Source organism: Nylanderia fulva, unplaced genomic scaffold (genome assembly GCF_048542155.1).
Source record: "Nylanderia fulva isolate GAGA-0341 unplaced genomic scaffold, ASM4854215v1 Scaffold41, whole genome shotgun sequence".
In the NCBI taxonomy this organism is placed as follows: domain Eukaryota; kingdom Metazoa; phylum Arthropoda; class Insecta; order Hymenoptera; family Formicidae; genus Nylanderia; species Nylanderia fulva.
This window is the reverse complement of record NW_028190488.1, coordinates 527124-550145: the sequence shown is the minus strand read 5'-3', so window position 1 is coordinate 550145 and position 23022 is coordinate 527124. Positions and strand designations below refer to the sequence as shown.

General features: G+C 39.7%; 1 protein-coding gene across 1 annotated transcript in view; it reads right to left on the bottom strand.

Moving 5' to 3' along the window:
• Positions 1–2109: 2109 nt before the first annotated feature.
• Positions 2110–23022, bottom strand: part of LOC114943699 (uncharacterized) — a 46823-nt gene continuing 25910 nt past the window's right edge. The window contains 5 exon segments of the mRNA XM_085486234.1: positions 2110–5869; positions 5871–6164; positions 6166–6651; positions 6653–8097; positions 16373–16478. Coding sequence (XP_085342360.1) covers positions 5636–5869; positions 5871–6164; positions 6166–6651; positions 6653–8097; positions 16373–16475 — 2562 coding nt within the window. The 5' untranslated portion in view covers positions 16476–16478 and the 3' untranslated portion in view covers positions 2110–5635.

Sequence of the window (23022 nt, the reverse complement as noted above, 5' to 3'; positions counted from 1 at the left end):
ATCAGATCCGAAGAACGGATATTATAATATTAAAGACACGAGGGAAAATTGTAATTACATGAAAACATCGATGTCATGGTTCGTATTTCGCCTATATCGTGATTCGTATTTCAGATAGTTTACTGCGCGATTATATTTCGTTTTTTCCTGTGCTAACAAGACGTCGATTCTTATTCAGAAAGACTCATGCATGAGAAACACGCCTATTCAGATATACGGGACTTTGCAATAATTCGCTGGAATTGGTCGTATAGATTTCACATTTCTCTTTTAAGTTGTAGTATATAAAATTTAACTCAACTTATACTAACTAGATATATACATACCTATATGTATATATATTTCTCTAAAATAAATAATTAATAAATAATTTCTTAATTATATGATAATTACAATTAATTGTAGCAAAAAGTAACTGTAGCTTATAATATTGCGAAAGCTGAGCTAATTATTTATCGACCCTTATTTACCCCCTTTGTCTCTCGCAAATTATTTTTTCCAATGTGGATGCATTGCGGGGCCTCCGGGGCCAGGCCCCTGTCCTTCGTGAGAGATTTATTTCACCGATATTGAAACTAAATTACGCTATAAATTAACCTTAAATTCGTGTTTTTAATGCACCTCCTGGTAATCATATACGGAGTTTCATTCACTTATACTTGGATCCGCTATCGATTTCAACATTTCTAAATTTTCTCCGCAACTTCTCTGCTCTGTACTCTATAATTAAATAGCGGCAAACAATCAAACATTATTTCAAATCCTTAATATAATAGTTATATTATAATATATTAATAAAAATATAAATACGATAAATAGGAAAGAAATATATTAATATAATATATAATATAAAATTTATATTATTTAATATATTTTATGCAATTATATTTTTATCATATTCATATGCATACACATAATATAACATATTATTGTTAGTGTAATATAATATTAATATATAAAAAAAACATAATTTATTTTGCAGTAAAAAGAAAAGAGGAAAAAAGAGAGTATTTTTATATGAGAAAGTATTTAGTATATCAAGGTTTGTAATCAAGTTGCATCAAATTCGACAATAAATTGCGAAATTTATTTGTTGCAATCAATTTATGGCATATTCCAGGAAAATATTTCGCTGAAGGGAGTTATTTTAATATCATATTTCCATCAAGCGGCGCGATCGAGTCATAAATCAGACCCGATGGGAGCTAATAATTGCAGAATTTACGGAACCGCAAACACTCCGAGCGAAACTGCAAACGCAATCAGTCCGCGCACAGGAAATTTGTCATTCTCGTGTACCAGTTTGACCGCTTCAATTAAGGATAATCGAAATAAACGCGCGAAGCGAGTTTATACGAGTTGTATATCGCATGTTTTGTCACGTAAAAAAAGAAAACATTCCGTTTAATTGCCGATGGCACGCAATCAACGCGCGATTACATTTACATCTAAATTTCAATATATCGCGCTCTCTCGATAATATTTTTTGCGAGTCAAAATTATTATTGTATTTACCAAATCGAGACCCTATTATTGTCTCTTGTTCTTTTATTAACGTCATTTTATAATTAACAAATTAATGATTATTACACATGTTTACCGTACAATGTGCTCATATATCGGATGAATTAAATCAGAGTGATGAATTTCCGATGCAGCATGTAGTTCCTATGCAATCCGAGACCGCATAAAAATGCATAAGAAATTTACATTGATTCGTTTCAATTTTAATAGTTCCTTTAATGAATCATATCAAGTCAAGATGCATTCGAAATTCTTCGTGCTATCATAAAATTACCTTTAGTCATCGATATAATTTTATCTGTCAAAGATCGATCCTGGATGCGTCGATTTATGATTCGATGCATTAGAATGATGAAGTGGTAAAATCTCAATATAATTTATAATTGACAGATACAATGTGTACATAAATATGTATGCGCATGTTAGGATAAAAAAAATAATTTCGCAATAAAAAATAATTTTGTCACATTGATATGGAATATAATTAAAAATTGTTTTTGTTCCTTCTTTCAAAAATCATTCTCCTCTATATTTAATAGAATATCAAGGATAGGCAGTTCAAAGGGAGTTTTCAATCAGGGAAACTCGATAATAAGATGCTTTATTAATAAAACAGAAGAATCAACAGAATGCGCGTGTGTGTGTGACCGTCAGGTACAATTTATGTCGTACATAAACTTAACGCACGTCGCAGCGTGTGCGTGCAAAACGTAACGCCGAATGCGTAATTAAGGTAATAGCGATGGCGCGCTCACGCAACATCGCCGAGTACATATAATTTATTTATATATAAATACGTATGCGCATAATAGATGTATATATATATATATGAAGTATACATACTTCTATATCGTGTGTATACGTGAGTACATATATATATGTATGTGTATATATATATATATTATTTTTTTGCGTGTGGGTGCGCGTAACTTCGACTACGCCTAATTACGATCGCTATGAATAAGGGCATGGTGATACAGTGTGTGAGCTGTTAGTACGTACGCGATATGTTTGGTAACTGATAGAGTGTAAGACTAGTGTTAATGTCAAGTTTTACGTTGTGTGACGCCTAGGGATGCTTTACAGAACGTTCCACCGGTCCTCGAGGAGGTTCTTTTACATATAAAATAAAAAAAAATGAAAAATAAATAAACTCGAGAGAGAAACCGTCGTCATTCTCAATATAGCACGAGAAGTTCGATGTTCTTTTATACTTCGCAACGTTGTTCGAGGGCGGGATTCGCCTGGGGATTCGTGAATCGAAGATTTGGATCGTGTAGGAGAGAACGACGATGAAACGATGAGAATCGAGATATTTTGCTGCCGGCGATAAATACGTAAGTTCTAGGGCGACGACGTTTGCAATAAATTAATAGGTCGTAGGGAATAAATAAAGAATTGAGGACGAAAAGTCTTGATGCGAGTACTGACTTAAAATGGAGATTGAATAGTATGTTGGCATTGGTTTATCGAGACTTTTCGCCTTCGATTTCTGCATCTAATGCAATAAATATCTAAAAAAAGAGAAACCTATCTTTAACATCGAAATCTCTATAAATTACATCGACAACTATCGTATGTGTATACAAGATATCTCAGAAGCTGCAAGCTTTCTCTTAGACAGGTGAGATAGGTAAAATGTTCCACTGAAATATTGAATAGATAGAGAGAACAGATAAAGATTTTACAGAATTAATTTTTTCTTTTTTTAGTAAAATGTATCTCAATACTATCAAACTTTTAGAAGCGAATTCTCCTTTCCTCTGTTTTAACGATGCAATATCTAAATAAGAATCTCCAATCTTTGCCATTTAAATTATAATCAAGGAAATCTGCTACTTCTGCGATATCCTGTATTTCTTTCATTCAACTACGTCGCACGATAAATAATATTGTTATATGCATATAACACGATCATAAGCTTCGCGTCTGCGTCGCAATTAAACGATTGCCCGGACCGGTCCAAGACACGGCTTTTTAATGACAGTAAGTATACAAGTAGTAATCCGCCATGGTAATATCGCTCCGCGATAATCGTAAACGGGTTCGTTTAATATTTAAATTGCGAAAGAAAACGCGCGCTGTAAAACTGCGAGTGAAACGCAATTTTCAATTCGCACTCGCTCATTGCACATATTCGCGATCCCGGTAACTATCGTCGGGGATAAAAACAGGTCGAATGCGCAATCGGAATCGTCGAGCGATCGCTTATTCCGCACTGACGCGTGTAACACGTATACAGGGTGTCCCATATAGATAAGATACAGACAGTATCGTATTCCTTATCAAAAGATTAGCATTTTTTTTGGCAAATTTCCGAAATTGCATTTTTGCAATTTTCAAGATACAAGCGTATATGTGTCATTTTTTAAATATGTCAATAAATGCGTGAATTGATTGTTTCTTGATTTTCCATGTAAATGAATTTTAATCTATTAAAATTTAATTTTACGATAATAAAAAAAGTATTATTTTATAATACAAAAATTTGAACTAATTTTATTTGACGTAAAGCAGATTTTTTTATAGCTGTAAAGTGTACTTTTCTCTGATGTGAACAAAATAGATGATAACGTTTATATTTAATGTAATTATTAAATTTAATTATAACAGAGTTATACAAAAAAATTTGCACATGAAAAATTAAATACAGAAAGTTTTCGTGCAGAAAGCAAATACACTGTATTACATTGAAAAATGTAAATGAGATATCTCGATACATTTCCGGAAATTTTGTCAAAGAAAAAGGATGCTTATTAATAAGGAATACCGGTATTACCTATTTATATAATTGTTTACCTATATATTAGATACCCTGTATATATATAATTATGCTTTTATATATATACATACGTAACGTTATGTATACTGGCACATATGAAATTGGCGTGCTATTCTCATCGTGGATGAAAGCATGTGGCAGAAACACGGAGAGAACTGCCTATGGTTGAGCCTCTGTTATTCGGTGACAGCGAGAGTTTGTCATCACCGCGAGATGATAATCATCGATCTCGAGTAAACGAACACATTGACGCGCGATGATCCGTGTAAAGATGTACACAAAAATCTTTTTCCATATATAAAAAAATTGCGGGATGGCAACAAATTCCAAGCAGCGCAATTTTGTGAAAAATTTGGAAATGATTGTTTTCGCGCGACAAAATTCCAGATTACTCGAGAAATTTCGATACCTAATGCGCGAATTTGGGAACGTTTTTATTTCTTTATAAGACGCGCAGTGATGAACCATTGACACAGAGATTCGAAAAAATAAATAAATAAAATGTCATTAATTGCTTCGGATCTCTCACGTCGATTGCTGCACAATATTACAGTCTCGACGTTGATCGAATTACAATTGCGACACACCTTGTGTGTCGTAAAATTTTATGCATGTTTAATGAACGAAATAAAATAAATTAATGGCATACCTATCCTACGTATATTAAGCAAAATAAATAATAAATTATCTGAAAAATATTCATTAATATAACAATCATAATAATTATAACGGACCAAAGAATTTATGTGCGAATTATATTTCAATAATTTAAATACAATATATTATTAATCTGGTAAACATTCATATCCATTTATCGTTTACACTTGCGTATCGAATTCGATATTGTTGTCTGTAAATCTATAAATATGTAAATCCGCTCGGATTGCCTGCAGAAGCGGTACTTGAAGAAGTAGAAAAAAATTAAAAAGTATAGAAGAGATATTTAATATCACGGAACAATAAACAAGATAAATACAACAATGTAAAACCTCGTTTGCCGGCGTGTTAAAGTTACACATATCTCCCGGATAGCTCCCGCGTTAGAAATAGGAGACGGTGCTAGGAGGTCAGCCACATGAAACTTCGATGCTTATATCTCGCGCGCAATCAATTTCCATCGATTTTCATCCAACGGCTCGCGCGTAAGCAACAATCGAATATAAATCGAGAGAGACTCTTTTCGTCCCTTTCAAAAATTGTCGCCCCTATACTGAAAGAACGGCGGTTGCCTTTCCGCCGCGGGAGGACGTGCCGTCCTCAGCTACCTCAGCATCCGTTTGCGAAGCTTGATATCCCCTCATGGGAGAACTGCGCGCAAACGTCGGATCCTTAATTAATCTCGATGCTCGCAACCGAATTAGACGCGCGACGCTCGTCCTCCATCGAGGGTGACACGGTGAAGCCGCTCAAGCCGCTCTCGACTAGGCTCATGAGACTGTCTTCCTGATGCGAGGAAACACGCTTCTCCTGGGCACGCGCTCTCTCCTCCTCCAGCTTCTTCTTTTCGGCAGCCAGATCGACGGCGCCGTTCTTCGTGTTCTCGCGAATCAGCTGTTCCAGTTTAGGACAGCTGTCGCTCGGTCGCGCTCTCCACGATCTCGTTGTTCTCGACGGGCACGCCGTGCTTGTTTATCGTCGGCTTGTAGGTCTTTACCTTCGAATGGCCCTGAATGATGAGATACATCGGGCCGCGGATTGGTTTGACCGGTTGTTTGTAGTGCGAGAAGATCGGATCGGTGGTCAGACTCGGTGCCATCGTGGTTCGCGGTGGGATGGTCGACGATGGCGCGAACGTCGTCGACATCCTCGTGATCTCTTCGGCGTTCAGAATCTTTACCAGAGGGGATTGGTTGGGCCTCTGTGCTCTCCTGACGATGATTCATGGTGGGCGTGTATTCCGCGGTCGACGAAATTGTTGGCGTGAACGGCGGCGAGGTAGTCATCGAGTTGACGACCGTCGCGGATAATCGAGATGGTCGATGGTCGATCGTCATGACCGATGATCGTTCATCAGATCCGGTGGTCTGCGCATTGATGATCGACGGTGGACTGGTGATCGTCACGGGAAACGATTGCGGGGGTTGTTGGTGATCCTGTTCCATGTTCGCCATTATCTCTTTGATAGCTTGTAAACGCGCCATGGGTGGTGACAAGTGGGGCCGTAAGGTGGGATACATGCCCATTAAGTGTAGCATGGGATAATTCATCTGAGGATGTTTTGCCGATGGAAAAGTCGGAGAGTCGGGAAAATTGTAATTATTTAGGCTTACAGGTAAATGGGAAAACGAATGCGGGAATTGATGCGGAGTAAGCTGCGAGGGAGATATTATTCTGTTCGGCACGGAAGGAAGCGGATGTTTGATCCTCCGTTGAGATCGTTACCGTGGTTTTCATTGGCTTCACTTGAGACTTTGACGCTTGATAAGTCGTCTTCGTCATCTCGGACGTGGCGGGATTCTCCCAAGCGTGAAGAGTCGTCGCTGATTCCGAAGACGAATTCTTCTCGATGTAGTTCGTCGGCACCACTACGGCGACCGGGTCTTTCTTCGCTTTATGCGTCTCCAGATCTACAATGGTGGACGGCGAATTGGCGACGACAATGTGCATCTTTGACGAGGATTGCATGTCGGTTGCAGTTTCTTCTTCCCGTTCGGTAGAATCTACAGTGGTGGAGACGGTAAAAGTTTGCGCGTCGCTTTCTGACGTCGACGAGGAGGTCGACGAGGACGTCGCTTCGGTGCTGACTTCCTTTTGACCCACGACCACTTCCTCGTTTTCATTGTTACTGCCATCTACAATGATATTCGCGTTTTGACCGACGACCACCTCGTGATTGGACGAGGCCGCGGCGTGATGATCTTCGTAGTGATCTTTCGAATAATCTGTGGTCTGCCACAGGAGCTGATTCACTTCCGAGGGAAGGCCGGGAGTGGAGGACGATGTGGGCTCATTGTTGCCGAGCCATCCGCCCGAGAGAGTCTGCGTTGACTGATAGATTAGATTCGATTTTTCGAAGGATACGGATGGCGCGGTGGTCGCCTCGTATCTAGATTTCGTGCTCTGCGACGCGGGCGGGATGTAAACGCTCTTGATGGTCTCTACCTTGCTAGGTGGTGCCTTGGACGTGGAATACGGGCGTGGCGAGGGCGCGGGAGAGTAGTGTCCGTAATACTGCGCGTCCTGGTGAACGGGACCCTCCTCCGTCTGCGTGTTAAACGACTGCGGTGCGTCCGCGTAGCCGATTATCTTATCTCTGGACGCGCCGACGTTGAAACCGGTAGACGTCTCGATCTTCTGAATCGGTGGCGGCATCATCATAGTATACGGCTTAATCTTCTGGCTGTAATACGGGTTCGGATAGTAATTGGCCGGCGATTGCAATCTATTCTGATTTCTATAGTCGACCAGCAGACCGTTCCGGAAGCTAGTGGTGCGCAGAATCTTGGGTGGTTCGGCGCCGGAACTGCCGGTGAAGTCATTCCTATATATGGTCGGGTCTTGACCGCCGACTCGCGTAAACTTGGGTCCGTCCACAAACTTGAGAAACTGTTCGGGTATCTTCGGGCTGGTCTTCTTCGCGGTTACGCCTAGTACGAGGATGTCGCGCTTGGATGACGGCTCGGTTGTGTGTTGCTGATGCGAATCCAGCCAGTATTGCACCCTGTCGAGAACCGGCGGCACATAATCGAAAGTTGGATTGTTCTTCAGGGGATCGCCGCGTCCCAGGGGCGTCCACTCGTCGTAGTCCATCCTGGGTGAGAATATCCGCGGGCGACTGTCATTCTGAGCGCCTGCGAACAGAAATTTCGGAGGGTCGTCGTGACCGATTAAAAAGCCGGCGTGGTTCATCGTGGGTCAACGACTGCGATCTTCGTTTTACGAACGCGATAGAGAGAGAGTGGCCAATTATACTTGGACCGGTGCGCATAAACGAGAACTTGATATCTTGAGTAATGAGCCCCGTCGTCGTGATTAATTACTCGTAATTTTATTATAGCCCTCTCTCGCGCTCTCGCTCGATTAATTTATCCTACCGGTATCGCTAACGCCACGATCCTCTAGGTTGCATAAATTTATAGGATGTTAGGTACACATACGAGAGAGAAAGAGAGAGAGAGAGAGAGAGAGAGAGAGAAAGAGAGAGACGTGGCCTGTTCAATCGAATCGATAAATTCGCACGCGCGAATAGCAGTGTCGTATAAATTTACGTGTTTCTAGAATATACGCATATGTCAACGTCCGCACTTTCGTTTAACATCATCGTCAGGCTACACGACGCCGTATATACGTGACGAATTATTTGACATATGAGATCTCGGATATAGATCTCTCATCCCACCTGGAAATATTACAAAAGTACCCGCAATAAAATTTAAAAAACGCGATAGCTTTAAATCTAGTCTAAAATATGTTTCTATCGGAAATTATTTATTTCTTGAAAACGTTCGGCATTAAATAATCAAAGATTAGATCAGTGATATGTTGTCGCGTCAAAATATATTGAAAAATATTTTAAATATCTCTTCTCATGATCATTATTATACACTATATCAAGAAAAAAAGATTCTGAAAAAATGTATTACTACACTGAAAAAAAATGTTAACTTGACTAAACTTTTCAATTAAATGATTATTTTGTTAATTATTATCTTAATGATTTTGTTAGATTTAATATGTTATATTTAATACTTTTATATGTTCAATTAACAAAAATAATATTTAATTGAAAGATTTAGTCAAGTTAAGAATTTGTTTGAGCGTATATCTTCTGCGCGGAGAAAAAGAATTAAATATTTAAATAAATGTATCCACCCGATACAGCAAAAATCTTTCGCCCATATGTTGTGAGACAATCTCACGTTTATTTACGCGATGCGGAAGGAACGCGTGGCCATCCAGGAAGATAACGTTAAGTAGTCCACCCTCCGTACATCACGAGAAGAATCCTGTTACAAAGTTGCAATTCACGTTGTGTCGTATCTGGGGTTCCCAGCAACGTTAACGAACCTACGAACCGCGAGAAACGATGACGGCCCGTCATCTTCCCGCGAAAGAGAGAGTCTCTTAACGAAGTGCCGCGCGAGAAGAAGCGACCTCTCTTCGAGAAGTCGAAGGGAAACGTCATACGGGGGCGTCATCCCGCGTATTCGAGTGTTGACATGGGCATCGCGTATTAAAGCGAGGTATGTATCGCTCGATCGAGTCGGTAAAGGATATAACGATCGGTTATCGTCGAGCATGACTGCTATCTTTAACGGCCGACTCGTGAAGCGAACGGCACCGATTGGCTGCCTCCCGTCGCGATTTATGAGAATATAACGCGGTAAAGAGCGGGAGAACGACGAGGATAATTCTCGGCAAGGTCTCCCGCGAGCTTTCCAGCGAATCGATTTTTCCAAAACTGACTCTTCCAACAGTGTCGTCTCCAAAAACCCGCGATCGTCTCCCGCGGAGGCGGTAACGTAAATACGCGCGCGCATAAGAGAGTGGATTGAGAGTCGGGAAAGAATAATGACGAGGTTTACATTTAATTCTCGGTCGAGGCTTAACGTCGTCCTGTAATTGGCCACCAAGACATCGCTGTCACGGACGTTCCTCGCGTATAAAGTTTCACGGGATGGACAACCGAGAACGATGAGGTGAGCGACGGATCGCCGCCACTTATCGCCCAATATCTCACGAGAAAACGTCCCGATAATGGCAAGTCGGCGTTTTCTCTTCGGTGTTATCAAGGCGATCGACGCGGTTTCTATCTCTAAACGGTAAGCGCCGCTGGACGTCGGGCATTTGAAGACCGCAAGTGCTGGCTGCATTCGCGTTCCACGGAATCTGACGGAAGTGCCACTGACATCTCGAGTGTCGGGGAGAAATCTCACCACGCGTCGTGATCGAGGCGAAACACGTTCATTGCTCGACGATCCTTGAAACGGCAAGGAATATGTTGGGTTTCAATAAACGCACAATGTGTCAAAACTTCATCGCGAGAGTCGATCTATGAAACGAAATTAATAACGCACTTAGGAATTCGCGTATTTCTATATACATAAATTCATAAGTTTCCACACGAATAGCAGAATGATGTAAACGAGAGATTCTAGAAATACGTTTCAATCTTGCTTGACTTTGCGCGGCTGCAAAGTAGTGTATGAGTTTCAGTTTCAGTAATAAGAAATAATTATGAAGACGGGAGAAAAAATGCAACGATCAGTGTGACACCTCTTCGTTAGCCGCAACACATTAACGCTCGTCGCGCGTCGTTTTCGCGCGTTGGCTCATTACGACATACAAATGAACGAACGTCACGTCGCGTCGTCAGGATGAAAATACGAGATGCTGGACTGGCTGTCGGAATATCCCGCGACAGCCGGCAGACGCCGGTATTCCTTCTCTTTCTCTCTCTCTCTCTCGAGTCATATCGCATAAATACACGTGTCATGCTTCGCGAATATACATGGGATGGCTAGGAGCTCCTCTTCTCGCGCTCGTGCGCAACGCTCTTCGTCTTTCTCTTTCTCTCTTCGCGGCGTTTATTATACGGGGCTGCATGCAAAATGCGACGGTCGCATTCGCGCGCGACCTCCGCAGTTTTGCGCGGGCATATTTCAAACCGGAGGACAGGATGACGCCTAAGTAATTTCTCGCGGAATATTATGCGCTAGGTGGATTTCATTGGAATAGCCCCGCACAGAGAGCGACTCAAATTCCTACCATTTGCAAATTTCATTTCAATTATAGTATACGCTGTGTAAACGCGAATGTTGTCTCTGTCTCTCTCTCTTTCTCCCCTTTCAATATTTCTTCTATATTAAATTTTTCTTTTTCTCAAACGAAAAATTTAATTAAAAAATCAGGTATGAAAAGGATTGAAGCCAAGCGCAGATATTAAAGGCAACATAAAAACAAACTTGTTTTTAAATTTTTCTTTAATTATTTTCAACCTTCGGTCCTTTCTGTTAAGTCGATCCGCTAAAGATGTAAGAAAGGACTGAAATATTTAAAATAATTAGACAAGAATTTGAAAACAAGTTTGTTGCGTCTAATATCTGCGTTTGATTCTTATTAATCCTTTTCATATCTGATTTCGCATTTCTATGTCAGAGCCTTTTCAATTTATCATTACAAATTTAATTTAGAAATCGATATTTTTTTCGCTTAAAACTCGAAACTTTCACATCAACAAAAGGCGACAATAATATTCAGGAATGTTGAAAAATATCTAGATATCACAGAGTGTCAAAGCACTCGAAATATCTTTGGAATAACTATGTAAAGTGCGAACAAATACACTTTACAGTATATTTGAAATTCAGGTGAAACCTCATAGCTGCCCCTCGGCAATTTTTGCAAAATTTCCGAGGCTCTCTCGCGCGAATCTGAACGTCGCATTGAAAAAAACGTCCTCGAGGTTTTAACCGCGTTCTAAACGTAGCGTGGCAAGCTATTTTCGAGAGAAATGCGCTGCTCGGTTGACAACCGAGCAAAGATTCATTAAGGTTAAGAGCCTCGTGGCGGCAGTAATGGACTCACGGCAAGTTCTCCTCCCGGATTTATCGTCGCGCGCCCGCAAAACACTATTGCCCACCAAAAACGCACGCATCTCTCGACGCGCCGTGAATCATAGAAATGAATATTTATCTTGCGCCCATATATTTTCACCGAAATACAGTTGTCCCCGTTTATTTCCGCCCGTTATCGAGCGATATTCGCGAGCGAGTCCTCTCCTCCATCAAGAGAACTTCAGGATCCCTTTAATCATCGTGAGAGCACGCATTGTCGCGCGTCTTAAAATTCCCGACGAAAAGAACGAAGGCATTCGACGTTACTTTGGGAAGCTACTACGAGGGCTCGCTTTTACGAGAGAGCACCGAATAATATAGAGATGGCGTACAAAATTGAACGCGCAGAAAGAAAAACTCAGCGACACGAGATGCGGACGATAAAAGCGCGTTGTTTTTCTGCTAAGGTTTTTTTTTATTATTATTATTATACGTCGAGCTTTGCGTGTCATTGTTTGAAAATGAAGCGAGACATGTGTACGGGTGAAATTGAAGAAACGCGTATTCTCTCTGTCAGTTTCTCGATTGAGATGGACGTGAATGCGAGAGCGAGTCGGGACGAGAGATAAAATGCGGCGATTGTTACCAGAGCTGCTCCGTTTCTTTCTATTATGCAAATGATCATCCCGCTTTCGAGATGACGTACTGCGAATATAACAAAGCAACGTCTGATAATGTATTATCGGATGTATTTCGTGAATCGAGAGAAGTTTGAAATTTCATGAGATGGTATCAATTTCATTATCATTTATTACGTGAAACGATGGAAAATCTACAGTTTTCCAGAAAGCTGATGGAATAAATAACAATAACTAGATATTTACGTAACGCGCTTAAAAGTTTTTTTATGTAAAATTAATTAAGAGTGGAAGAGTAGACTTACATATTTATATTTTATATTATTAACTCTCTTTCCATCTTCTTTTTCTCTCCGTAATTATATATAATCTCGCAACTTCTAAGAACAATGCGGAAACACGAAACGGTGGAATCTCTCGGAACAAAACGTGAGAAGCATAACATAGTTGCAATGTAAATGCATAAAGCCACCAAAAGCGTTATTACGTTTTGGTGAGCGCGTGTGCGTGCGTTTATGTCGTGTGGTCGCTCGTACGATTATTTTCCCGCTCGTTTGTACGCATTACGCTTATGCGACATATATTCCCGCGTTTCTGTGCCGCTTTTATATAGCCGAGAAGCGGTACAATGCCGAATGAAATCGAGCGTATAAAATGCACGGCCGTATCTTCTCCCTTTTAATTTCCCCTCCCTCGTTCTCTTTACATATATACCTCCCTTTTACCGACAACAAAAATTTACGTTTGTCGCGATATCGTAACGGACTTTTCGATTGCAGTTATCGAAGCTTTTAACAAAAATTACGACATTTTCCGCCGAAAAATCAACGATTTTAATCAAGTATTTTTATGGATGAAACGAGGAATGTACAAATTTTCTCTCTCTCTTTCTCTTTTTACAAGAGTGCAGTTATATCAATTATCGTACAATGGTTTATTTCAATTTTTCAACTGGTTATCAGAGTAACGTTTATGCAATTTTTCGTTTTATCATCAATTTTGTTCGTCTACGCCGTCTGCTTTCACATGTTATATCTGATTTGTCCAAAAAATTCGAATATAACATTTTTCCCATATATACATATTTCCCAGTCAAATATGTTGCTTGTTTGTTTCACAATAAATAAATAAATAAATAAATAAAGCGCGATCAGAGAATGAAGCTTCGCGGATTTTTCTCGCACCGGGTCAACGCGGATGTGGCGAGGATGCAAAACGGAGAATGTCGTCGACGAGGCTGCTGTTCCCGCATAGTCGCATTCGACGCAGAAGTGCAAAGGTTGTTCAGTAGGTGAGAGGGAGGGCAGGAGGGTGAGGAAGAACGTTAAATGCAAAGTTGGCCATTGTGAACGCGGGCGATAAAAGCGCGCGACGCGCTTATTTTCCCGTACTTTTGTGTCACAGACATCGTCGTCGTCGTCGTCGTCGTCGTCGTCGTTTGAAAGTAGAACAACGACGCGCAACGAAGGACGACGGAATCCGCTAGCGCACGCGTTATCCCGACGTTGGCGCGAATTAAAAATTGCAATTTACGTTATTTACGGAGGAACGCATAACGTGTCTCGCACGGGAGAACTTGTGATCGCATTTGTGGACGACGTCGCGCCATTTTCTGACGACCCCGCAACATTCTTCTCCCTAATTTGATTACGTTTCGCTCCCCGTATCCTTGAGAAAGTTTTCAAGTTGAAACGTTGAGATCTTAACATCTGTGAAATAAAAAGGATATAAATCTGAAACTTTATGTCTCCCGAAGAAGCTCGCAAAGGTCCAGAGGGAGAGAAAGAGAGTCACGCACTTCGAAATTAATTTAATTAATTAATAAAGATAAATCTCTTACTAAATTGAAATTTATGGAATAACAAATAAATCAGAGAGGATAACAAAGAGAAAATAAAATGATAAATTATTGATCTTTAGAATATATTTCAACAAATTTTCTTTGACTTTTTATTTAAAAAAAAAAATAGCAGCATTCATATATATTTGTAGCGACTTTTATTGCAACTTGGATTTATTACGTTAAGTGTCAATGATCGTGCTTGAAAATTCGATGAAAAATCATGAATTTTTATCCCATCTTGCCTATATTTTTTCGCTTTTTACGTACAGATTTTTGACGACAGATTAAACGAAAAGATTATTGAAGCATCGATTTAAACGCACCGTGCGAACACGTGAATTAATCCAAGACGTGCATGCGTGCGTATCGTCGACGCGGAGTGTCTTTTAGCACCGAGTAGAATGACCTACTGACCCGCCCCACTGATACTCGCGCGATGACGTACACACGCAATGCACACGCATAGCGCGCCGTTAATTTTTATCAAGATTAATGCCGAGGGATTGTTAGGAAGACAGCTTATTAGGAAGCGAGAGTGAACGGATGTGCCGAACTTTTAATGCATCACATTTCATCAATCACTCGTATTTCGTATACTGATGATAAATCGATAAAGTTAATGTACACGAATTTATAAAGAAAGATAAATTAAATAGAATTCCGTCACAATATATAATAAGTTTCCTCTTATACATTCGTCGATCGGTTCCCTATTTTACCGCAATGCGTCAAGAATGGATAAGAATCGAACGGTCATCCTATCGTGCAAAGTAGTCGAGGAAGAATAAAAAGTATTTGAATCGAAGAATTCTTTCCACGGAGATGGACGGCGAGATATTCCTCTCCTCTAGCTCAAACCTATCGATATATATATTATTTTCCGGGAAAAGCTCGAGAAGTGGCCAATTGAACCAGATATGTGTATCTCCAATTAACCGCTTATCGAGTCGCGACCTCGATGGTGCTGAGTCTCGTTGCTGCGAGATCCAATTTCCGATCCAAAAAGTAGGAAATCGGATTCCCAAACGCAACGTTGGGTGCAATAGCGGCGTCATCGCGACGCGACGCGAAGTCGCCCTCCTCGTCGTGCCAGCTCGATTCCTTTTTCCCGCAGCTTCCGTACCCGCAGTACGACGATCGAAGTACCCGCAGAGCTAGTCGCGGTGCATTCCAAACGCGATTCCAATAAATATAAAGCTCGTCGTGCAACATAATACAAATTCATAATAAATAACACAAATTCAGGTATAAAAATGGCTAGTACGAGAAAAAGATATATAAAAATTATTTTTGAATTTCTCTCTACTTATTTTGAGCGATTCGGTCTTTTCTTTTGGATCCTCCGCAATTTTTTTTTATTTATTGATATGCTGAGAATATAGAAATAGTCCAAAGAAATGACTGAAACGTTCAAAATAAGTATAGAGGAATTTAAAAATAATTTTTATCTGAATTTTTATATTTATATATCAGAATCTTTTTGATTTGTAATAATGATAATAACGAAAAAAATACAGAAACGAGAAAGAGGCAATTGCGATTACACGATGCATAATGAATATGAAAATAATTAATTGTGTGTGAAAATCGCGTAATAATATATACTACTATCAAAAATTTGCACGTTAATTTTTGCAAAAACCTGATAATTGTAAGTTTTTAATATGATAATGCTTTCTTTGACAAATAGAACAATTGTTTGAATAATTGCACTTGAGACATGTTGTAAATGTAAAGGTAAAAGTTTACTTTCTGCAATATTTTTTTCATCACGCTCGAAAAAGTTTAATTCGAAACAGGATGTTGAAATAACGCGATACGCGTCTTCCGAAGATTTTCTTTTGCATTGCTATCTACTTGAGACGGAATGATAAATCTTTCAGCGCGCGCGAGACGATTCGAATTCGTACGAATGAATTTTTCACGAGATCTTACAAAAATAATGTCGGATAGCTATTGCTACGACGTCGGACACATGCGGATTTGCCGTTTCTTCGAGCCGTAATCCGCTCGAGGAAAGATATTTCGCAGGACACGCGGTATTAGTAACGTCGTGTATAAAACAGGAAGACCGGATCGAAACACTCACCGGTTTTATTCTCGAAGGAGGACGGTACGCTCTGGCAGGACGAGCAGCACAAAAGTCCCGCCAGCAGCAGCCACCTGGACAGCTCGGTCGATCTCTTCGACATCGTCTGAAACAGAGAAGCGAATTCAATTTTAACCGCCGGGATAATATCACACTTTCTGATCCGCTCGACGTGCAATTTGAGGCAGAGACCTAATCTACGTCTTGCTTATAATTTATAATAATAATGGGGATTATCGTGATGGAATAAGGATACTACATAGAGATCTTATCGTCGCGAGAGATACTTATTTTATATTTTTTTCATCGGTTATTTATTTCTAATACATATTAACTGTACAAGGATATTGCAGAGATATTATATACGTCCGTTGAATTGAGATCTTGATCGATTTTTTAATTTAACGCGTCGATAGAATAGAGGAAAGCGTTACACTTTTTCTTGGAGAAAAAAAATAAATCTTATGCTTGGTATTGTTGCGAAAAACGCATAAACGTTTTTCGGAGAGGTTTTTTTGCAAAACGAAATATACACTGTATATTCGCGAACGTAAAGTATCGGTCTCATCATCGTACGAAGTTGCAGCGCAGAAACGTAATTAATTCATCTAATTGGATATTCATAAGGCCATCAATGTATGCAGAGGGAGAGGGCCAGGATAATGCTCGGTATTAATTACAATAGTGTAAATACGCGGAACAATATCTGCTCGATAGCGCGGAGTAAAACCCGTGGTATTCTCCTATATATGGTCAAACATAATACTAATGGGATAAAATATTAGATTACTAAGAGTAAAATGATGAATAATCATCTATCTGCTGTCCTTCTCCCCACGGGATAAACTCAATGGCAGAAAATATATTTTAGTCGAGTGTTATTTTTTATTAATTTCTAGAAAATGTACTGTTTTTACAGTTTATCTGTATTTTCTACTTAACGTTTTCATCTTACGTGAATATAGATTTAGAGACGTATTCAGACGAAAATCTTTGATGTCTTTATGTCGGAAATGTTTTCAAGCTTCTTGCACATCACTATAAGTCCTTACCGAAGAATTGTGCCAAAGAGCACTATCAACGCTGCCAAGATTCTGTACCTAGTTTTCACAATTTATCTCGTTTCGCCTACGTCAGCGATAATTTATATAATACGCTCTCGCGCATTATAAATTTTTTCCACGTATAACAGGTCTATACATATACTATTTATTTAACATTATTCCATTTTAAACAATAGTTTTCCCGCGTTATTTAATAATTATGCAGTACATGTAGAGGAACGTATGTGTGAGGGAAAAAATTTTATTTCGACGCAGAGAGACATCAATATATGTCGGACGGATTAAATAATTTGTATGATCCCGGGGATCTGCAAGAGCGCCATGAATACGCGATTAAGCGTGGCAGACGAACAGGTACGGTTTACGGTACTTTGACGAAACGTAAAACCAAACGGAGGTGTACTCGACGTGACTACTACATTTCTCGACAAACCGGCGAAACTTTAGCCGGCCGTTGGCGTAATATACGAGCGAGACACCGATGTGTCTTTTACGATGTCGACGAGGGAAGGGTGCTCGATGTCTTGTAAAGTGAGTCGTAAAGACCGTTGTTAACTGATCTCCCTAAGGGGCTACCGTTTTGGCAAGAGGGAGAGAAAAAGAGAGAGAGAGAGACGGATCGTGACCTGCCCCAATCGACCGACAGAGTCGTCAAAATTGCGTTCCCACGCGAACAGATACGTGCAGTCCCTCCCGAATCGGTGAACCCACCCAGGGGAAACCTCTCTCCGACTGACAACAAAGTTTGGCACGAATGAAAGCTGACGAGGAAGACGCGCGACAGCGTCAAAAATTCACTTTCAAGCGTTCCTGTCGACGCGCTACTTCGACAATACCTAGCTGTGCACATTTCATAAATAATAGATATAAAAATATTCGATAGCTGTGCGAACAACTCTGGAGAGTGCCAGATTTCACATTTCAACTTCCAATTTTCGTAGAAATCAAAGTTATACGTTTAAATAAATAAATCGCGATATTTAGTCTCACGCAAACTAAAAAGTGATCGTGCGATCGCAAGATCGAGGACAGTTCCCAGGGGCTTAGACGCCCCGACGATCGACGAGAGAACTCGATCGTACCTGTTAACGATCACGTCGAGAAAGTCTTTGAAGAAGAGGCCCGACGCGAGTGGCTGGGTCACTGTCACTAACCGCGAAAATTACACATTCGCGTACAGACAGAGAGGATTTGCGACTTCAAGCGGCAGAGGAAGAGAACAGAGAGAGAGAGAAAGAGAGAGAGAGAGAGAGTTCGTTTGTCGAAATTTTTCAAAGACCCCGTAGCACTCAAAGGAAATATAATATCGGTTGAAAATGACGTATAGCTCTTCGCACACACGACAGTTTAGACATTCCGCACGTGAATTACACGCGTAAATACAGAGGCGTGTTTAGCAACACGGCGTTCATCGAAGGTTCGCATACTAATAGGTTAATAAGCGGCTATCTTTAGCTCGAAGAGACATCGAAGACCTGTCGGGAGGTCATAATCCAGGAGTAATGCACTCGCGCGCGCACAACGGGGAAAGTAGGATATCCTGTGACAGCATTTTGTAGTCTTCGCAAAACTGATCGGTCTGTTCCGTGCCACCATGATCATTGATTTCCGTTTTTCAAAACCAATCTCTTTAAAACACAAAAAATTACACGCGAAACTTATATATAAATCCGTTTATCCTAAAATTTCAAATCCGCGATATTGTGCGTGCAATATATTGATATAGTTCGTTCCAGATTTTCAATGAAAAATGCCTTAGAAATATCAGCAAAAAATTGTGCAGTCGATGTCAGCAGATAAGACATTTGAAGAAAAAAATTCGTTAATAATTATAAGATATAATACTCTGAAAATATCATCTCGCGATCATCTCAAACGTTACGATTCCGTTTCGATTTTACAGACCGGTTTTTCAACAAGTTCAAGAAACGTACATTTGAAACATATATTTAACGCATATTCGAAAGAGCCGATCTAAAAATTCACTCGCTGACAGTTAATTACACAGGCCAACCGAGTTTGACACCGCGTTTGCATATACATATATACGCTTGAGATGCAGTACGAAATAAACATTAATAGAGAAGACGAGAATAATTTTATGCCTACTCATTAATTGGTTTGTTAAATCGATACTACTGATTCTCTATGCGTCCGGAATGGGCTAAATATCTCGAACGTTATCGGTAAATTTGCGTTTGACACGACGATACTTTCACCTGCGTCAGGTGCAAATGAATCGGCTCGCTTTCGAGACTCATCAACGAATCATTTCCGATCATTGACGCAGCATGTGACGCACGTTCTTGACTCTATAAATAAGCATTCGTTTAATACAGACAACTAAGAATCAGATTTATTTAATATGAAATTTTTGGGGTTCTCAAGAGTTAATTGTTCTAATCAAGGTTGAATTTTTTCACATAGAGAAACTTGACCACGATAAAAGGTTTATATATGCAGGACGAAAGCTTACTGAAAGTTCTTTCGCCGCATTTGCACATGGAAACGCGGTATAACAAGACACACGTGATAACGGTAGACGCTGCTTCAGGCATCGATCTCCTCTCTTGAACGAGATTCCCAGAAAGAAGGGGCGAGAGAGAGAGAGAAGAGAGAAAAGAAAAAAAGAGACAGGAACACACGAGTGAATGGGCAAAGGGGACCGCTTTATGCGAAGCCGCCTTTAGAATCAGTGACATCCGACCTTCAAGATCGAATCGAAATCACGATGGCCTTAGGCTTTCTCGATCGTGACGACAAAACGTAAAAGAAAAAATTCTGTGATTTCGAATAAAAATTAGAATTTGAAGTCACGGAGAGAAGTTTCGATATACTATATATAATAGGGGTTTTATGATAATTTCATCTATCTAAACATTGATCACAGAGATCGTAAAGTATACATTAAAAAAAAGATTAAGCGTCTAGAAACTTTTTCGGGAACAGAACTATTCTTTGATAAATGCTCGAAATTCTAAATTATGTTAATGGTGTACGACGACAATTAGCTATGGCTTACGATAGTGTAACATAAATATGGATTACTGTACCTGCTTTACGTTTCTAGTCATGAAGAGAATACTAATACTAATTTATTCAAATAAACCCCTAAATGTTTCTACCTTTAGTAACGAATCAACACATTTATCTATGTAATTCCTCGGCCCTCTCTCTCCCTCTTTCTTCTTTTTTCTTTCTTATTTATTATTTAGACACAATTATAGGCATTCATGTAATAAAAAATGACCAAATTCATTATAATATATATTTACGTGTATCTGTGATGTAACAATAATCACGTGAAGTAATCACATGACATCTAATAAAGGCACAAGTGTGTGCATACGTCAAATAATTTGCGGCTATAACCATTAATTAATAATTAATGTACATTTTTCTGTTTATATTATACAAGAGAGTCTGATAGGAGAAAATCAAAGAACAATACGGATTTCTGGCGATTGTGTAGTTAATGCTAATCGACCAATTCGTTTCGCGGCGATAAGATATAAATATATTAGAAAAAAAAAACTAGCCTGAGGAAATTCGATATAGAGTAATTATCGAAAAACGATAATCGGCTTTGATTGCTGCGCGCTCCTCGATATATCTATTAAATGGAATTTAATTTACTCGTCTATCTAAAACATTTTATCTCATATATAGTTTTTGTCTACAGCCGAGAAAAAAGTAACTAAAAATAATCTGACTATAAATCTTAACTAACCTTCGAGTAAATTCGTCGACAATCGGACATGTTCTATTTTGCGCGCGATTATCGATGATTATTCGAACAGATGGTTTCCGGTCCTCGGGGTTCAACTTTGCTTCTTCCACGTTTGAAACGTTGATATTTTAAGAAATGCCACGATTCTCTCTTTCCTCTTTGAACTGATTAAGCATCCGCCATCCAAGAAATCCGTACTGAATTCCAAGCACGGATGGAATAGTTTTCGACTCCCAAATTCCATAATACATATCTCGTATCCTTGCGGAATCGCGAGTGAAAATTCAGTCTGCGAGCGTCTCATTTTTCACTTCATCCGCCAAATACGGTTCTTCGCAGCAGCTTTACGAGCCGCCTGCTCGCTTGAGGTTAATTTATGCGCGAATAAAATGCTCGAAAGGGGCAAGAAAATGGTGGTGAAGAAAAAGAAACTGCGGAAAAGTCGCGGAGAGCCGTTCGTGAACTTTGCGGTACGAAGATCAATTAGGGAGGAACTGCTCCCGAAGAAATTAACGCATCACTGAGGTCACACGAGCAATCAATTAGACAACATTACTTATGCAAATTCCAGTATGCAAATACCGGTTAAATGTTACGTACGCTTCTTTTACGTCTGAAAGAATCTCGAGCACGAGCGCTTTCTGGTACTTTCTCTCATCGGAGAAGTGAACTTACCTAGTGAATTGAAAACGAGTGAATAAAGTAAGATAATGCCTCCGTAATTAACAAGTATGTAATTAGAACGCGGCTTAGTTGAGCAGTAATTAATGACGTGTCAAGTGCTACTTAAAATATGTGCTACGAATATGAAAGATAGATATGCTAAATGCGTGCATGTGTCAAATTTGAAAAAATATATTTTTTTTTAAATAAATTTTTATACATACAATATATAAAACGCAAATAAAAGTAATGTTCAATATTTTATATTTCGTGGAATCAAATATATAATTGCGCACAAAATTCTCATAATCTTAAGATATATAGAATGTTAAAAAAACTTGCGAATAATAGCAACTGATATTGGAGCAAATTTTAAGGAACCCCACGATTATTTTCGCGTCGGCCGATCTATCTGACTTAATGCCTGGTAATTGTTCAATTTTTCGTAATGTGCTAATTGTAGCTGTTATTAAATGAACGCTTATGATGAATCGTATTCTGACATAAATCGTTATGGGAATCAGCACGCGTAAATCGCATATTATGTCGTCGGCGCAGGTAACAGTTTCGAGACGATATGCGATCGTGAAGAAAGGAGAAGCTCGCATGACTTTCCTCTCCCATAATAGCACGCGCACAATGTTATAATTATCGCTTTAATCGTTAGAAAAGTATTACAGCGGGCGTAGCCGGTTTTTCGCATCGTTCTCTAATTACGACGAGAAAAACAAGTGTACGATCGTTATTTAATGTACGTACTTTCTCGAACGGTAATTCGTTACAAGGATAGACGCATTACATTTATTTAATTTAATCCGCGTAGTTAGGTTCCCACATAAATATCGGTCGACGCTAACCACTTTGTCTGACTTTCAGTCTCTCTCTCTCTCTCTCTCTCTCTCTCCCTCTTCTTAAAAACATGACTAAAGAGAGACGAGGGATTAATTAAACTTTATCCAATGCTTCTGCATATAGATATTTGCGCGCTCGTTATCGCGTATCGCGCGCTATTAACTTGCCGCAACGACACTCTTCCTGGTCTCACGAGACCGTGTAAGGCTTCGTCGCGCAAATAAGCGAATCGATTTTCCTGGAGAGAAGAGAAACCCATCTGATCAAGAGAGAGAGAGAGAGAAGGAAGCACTTGCTTGAAAGTCGCGATAGAACAGAAATTCACTAAGTCCAGGAGAACG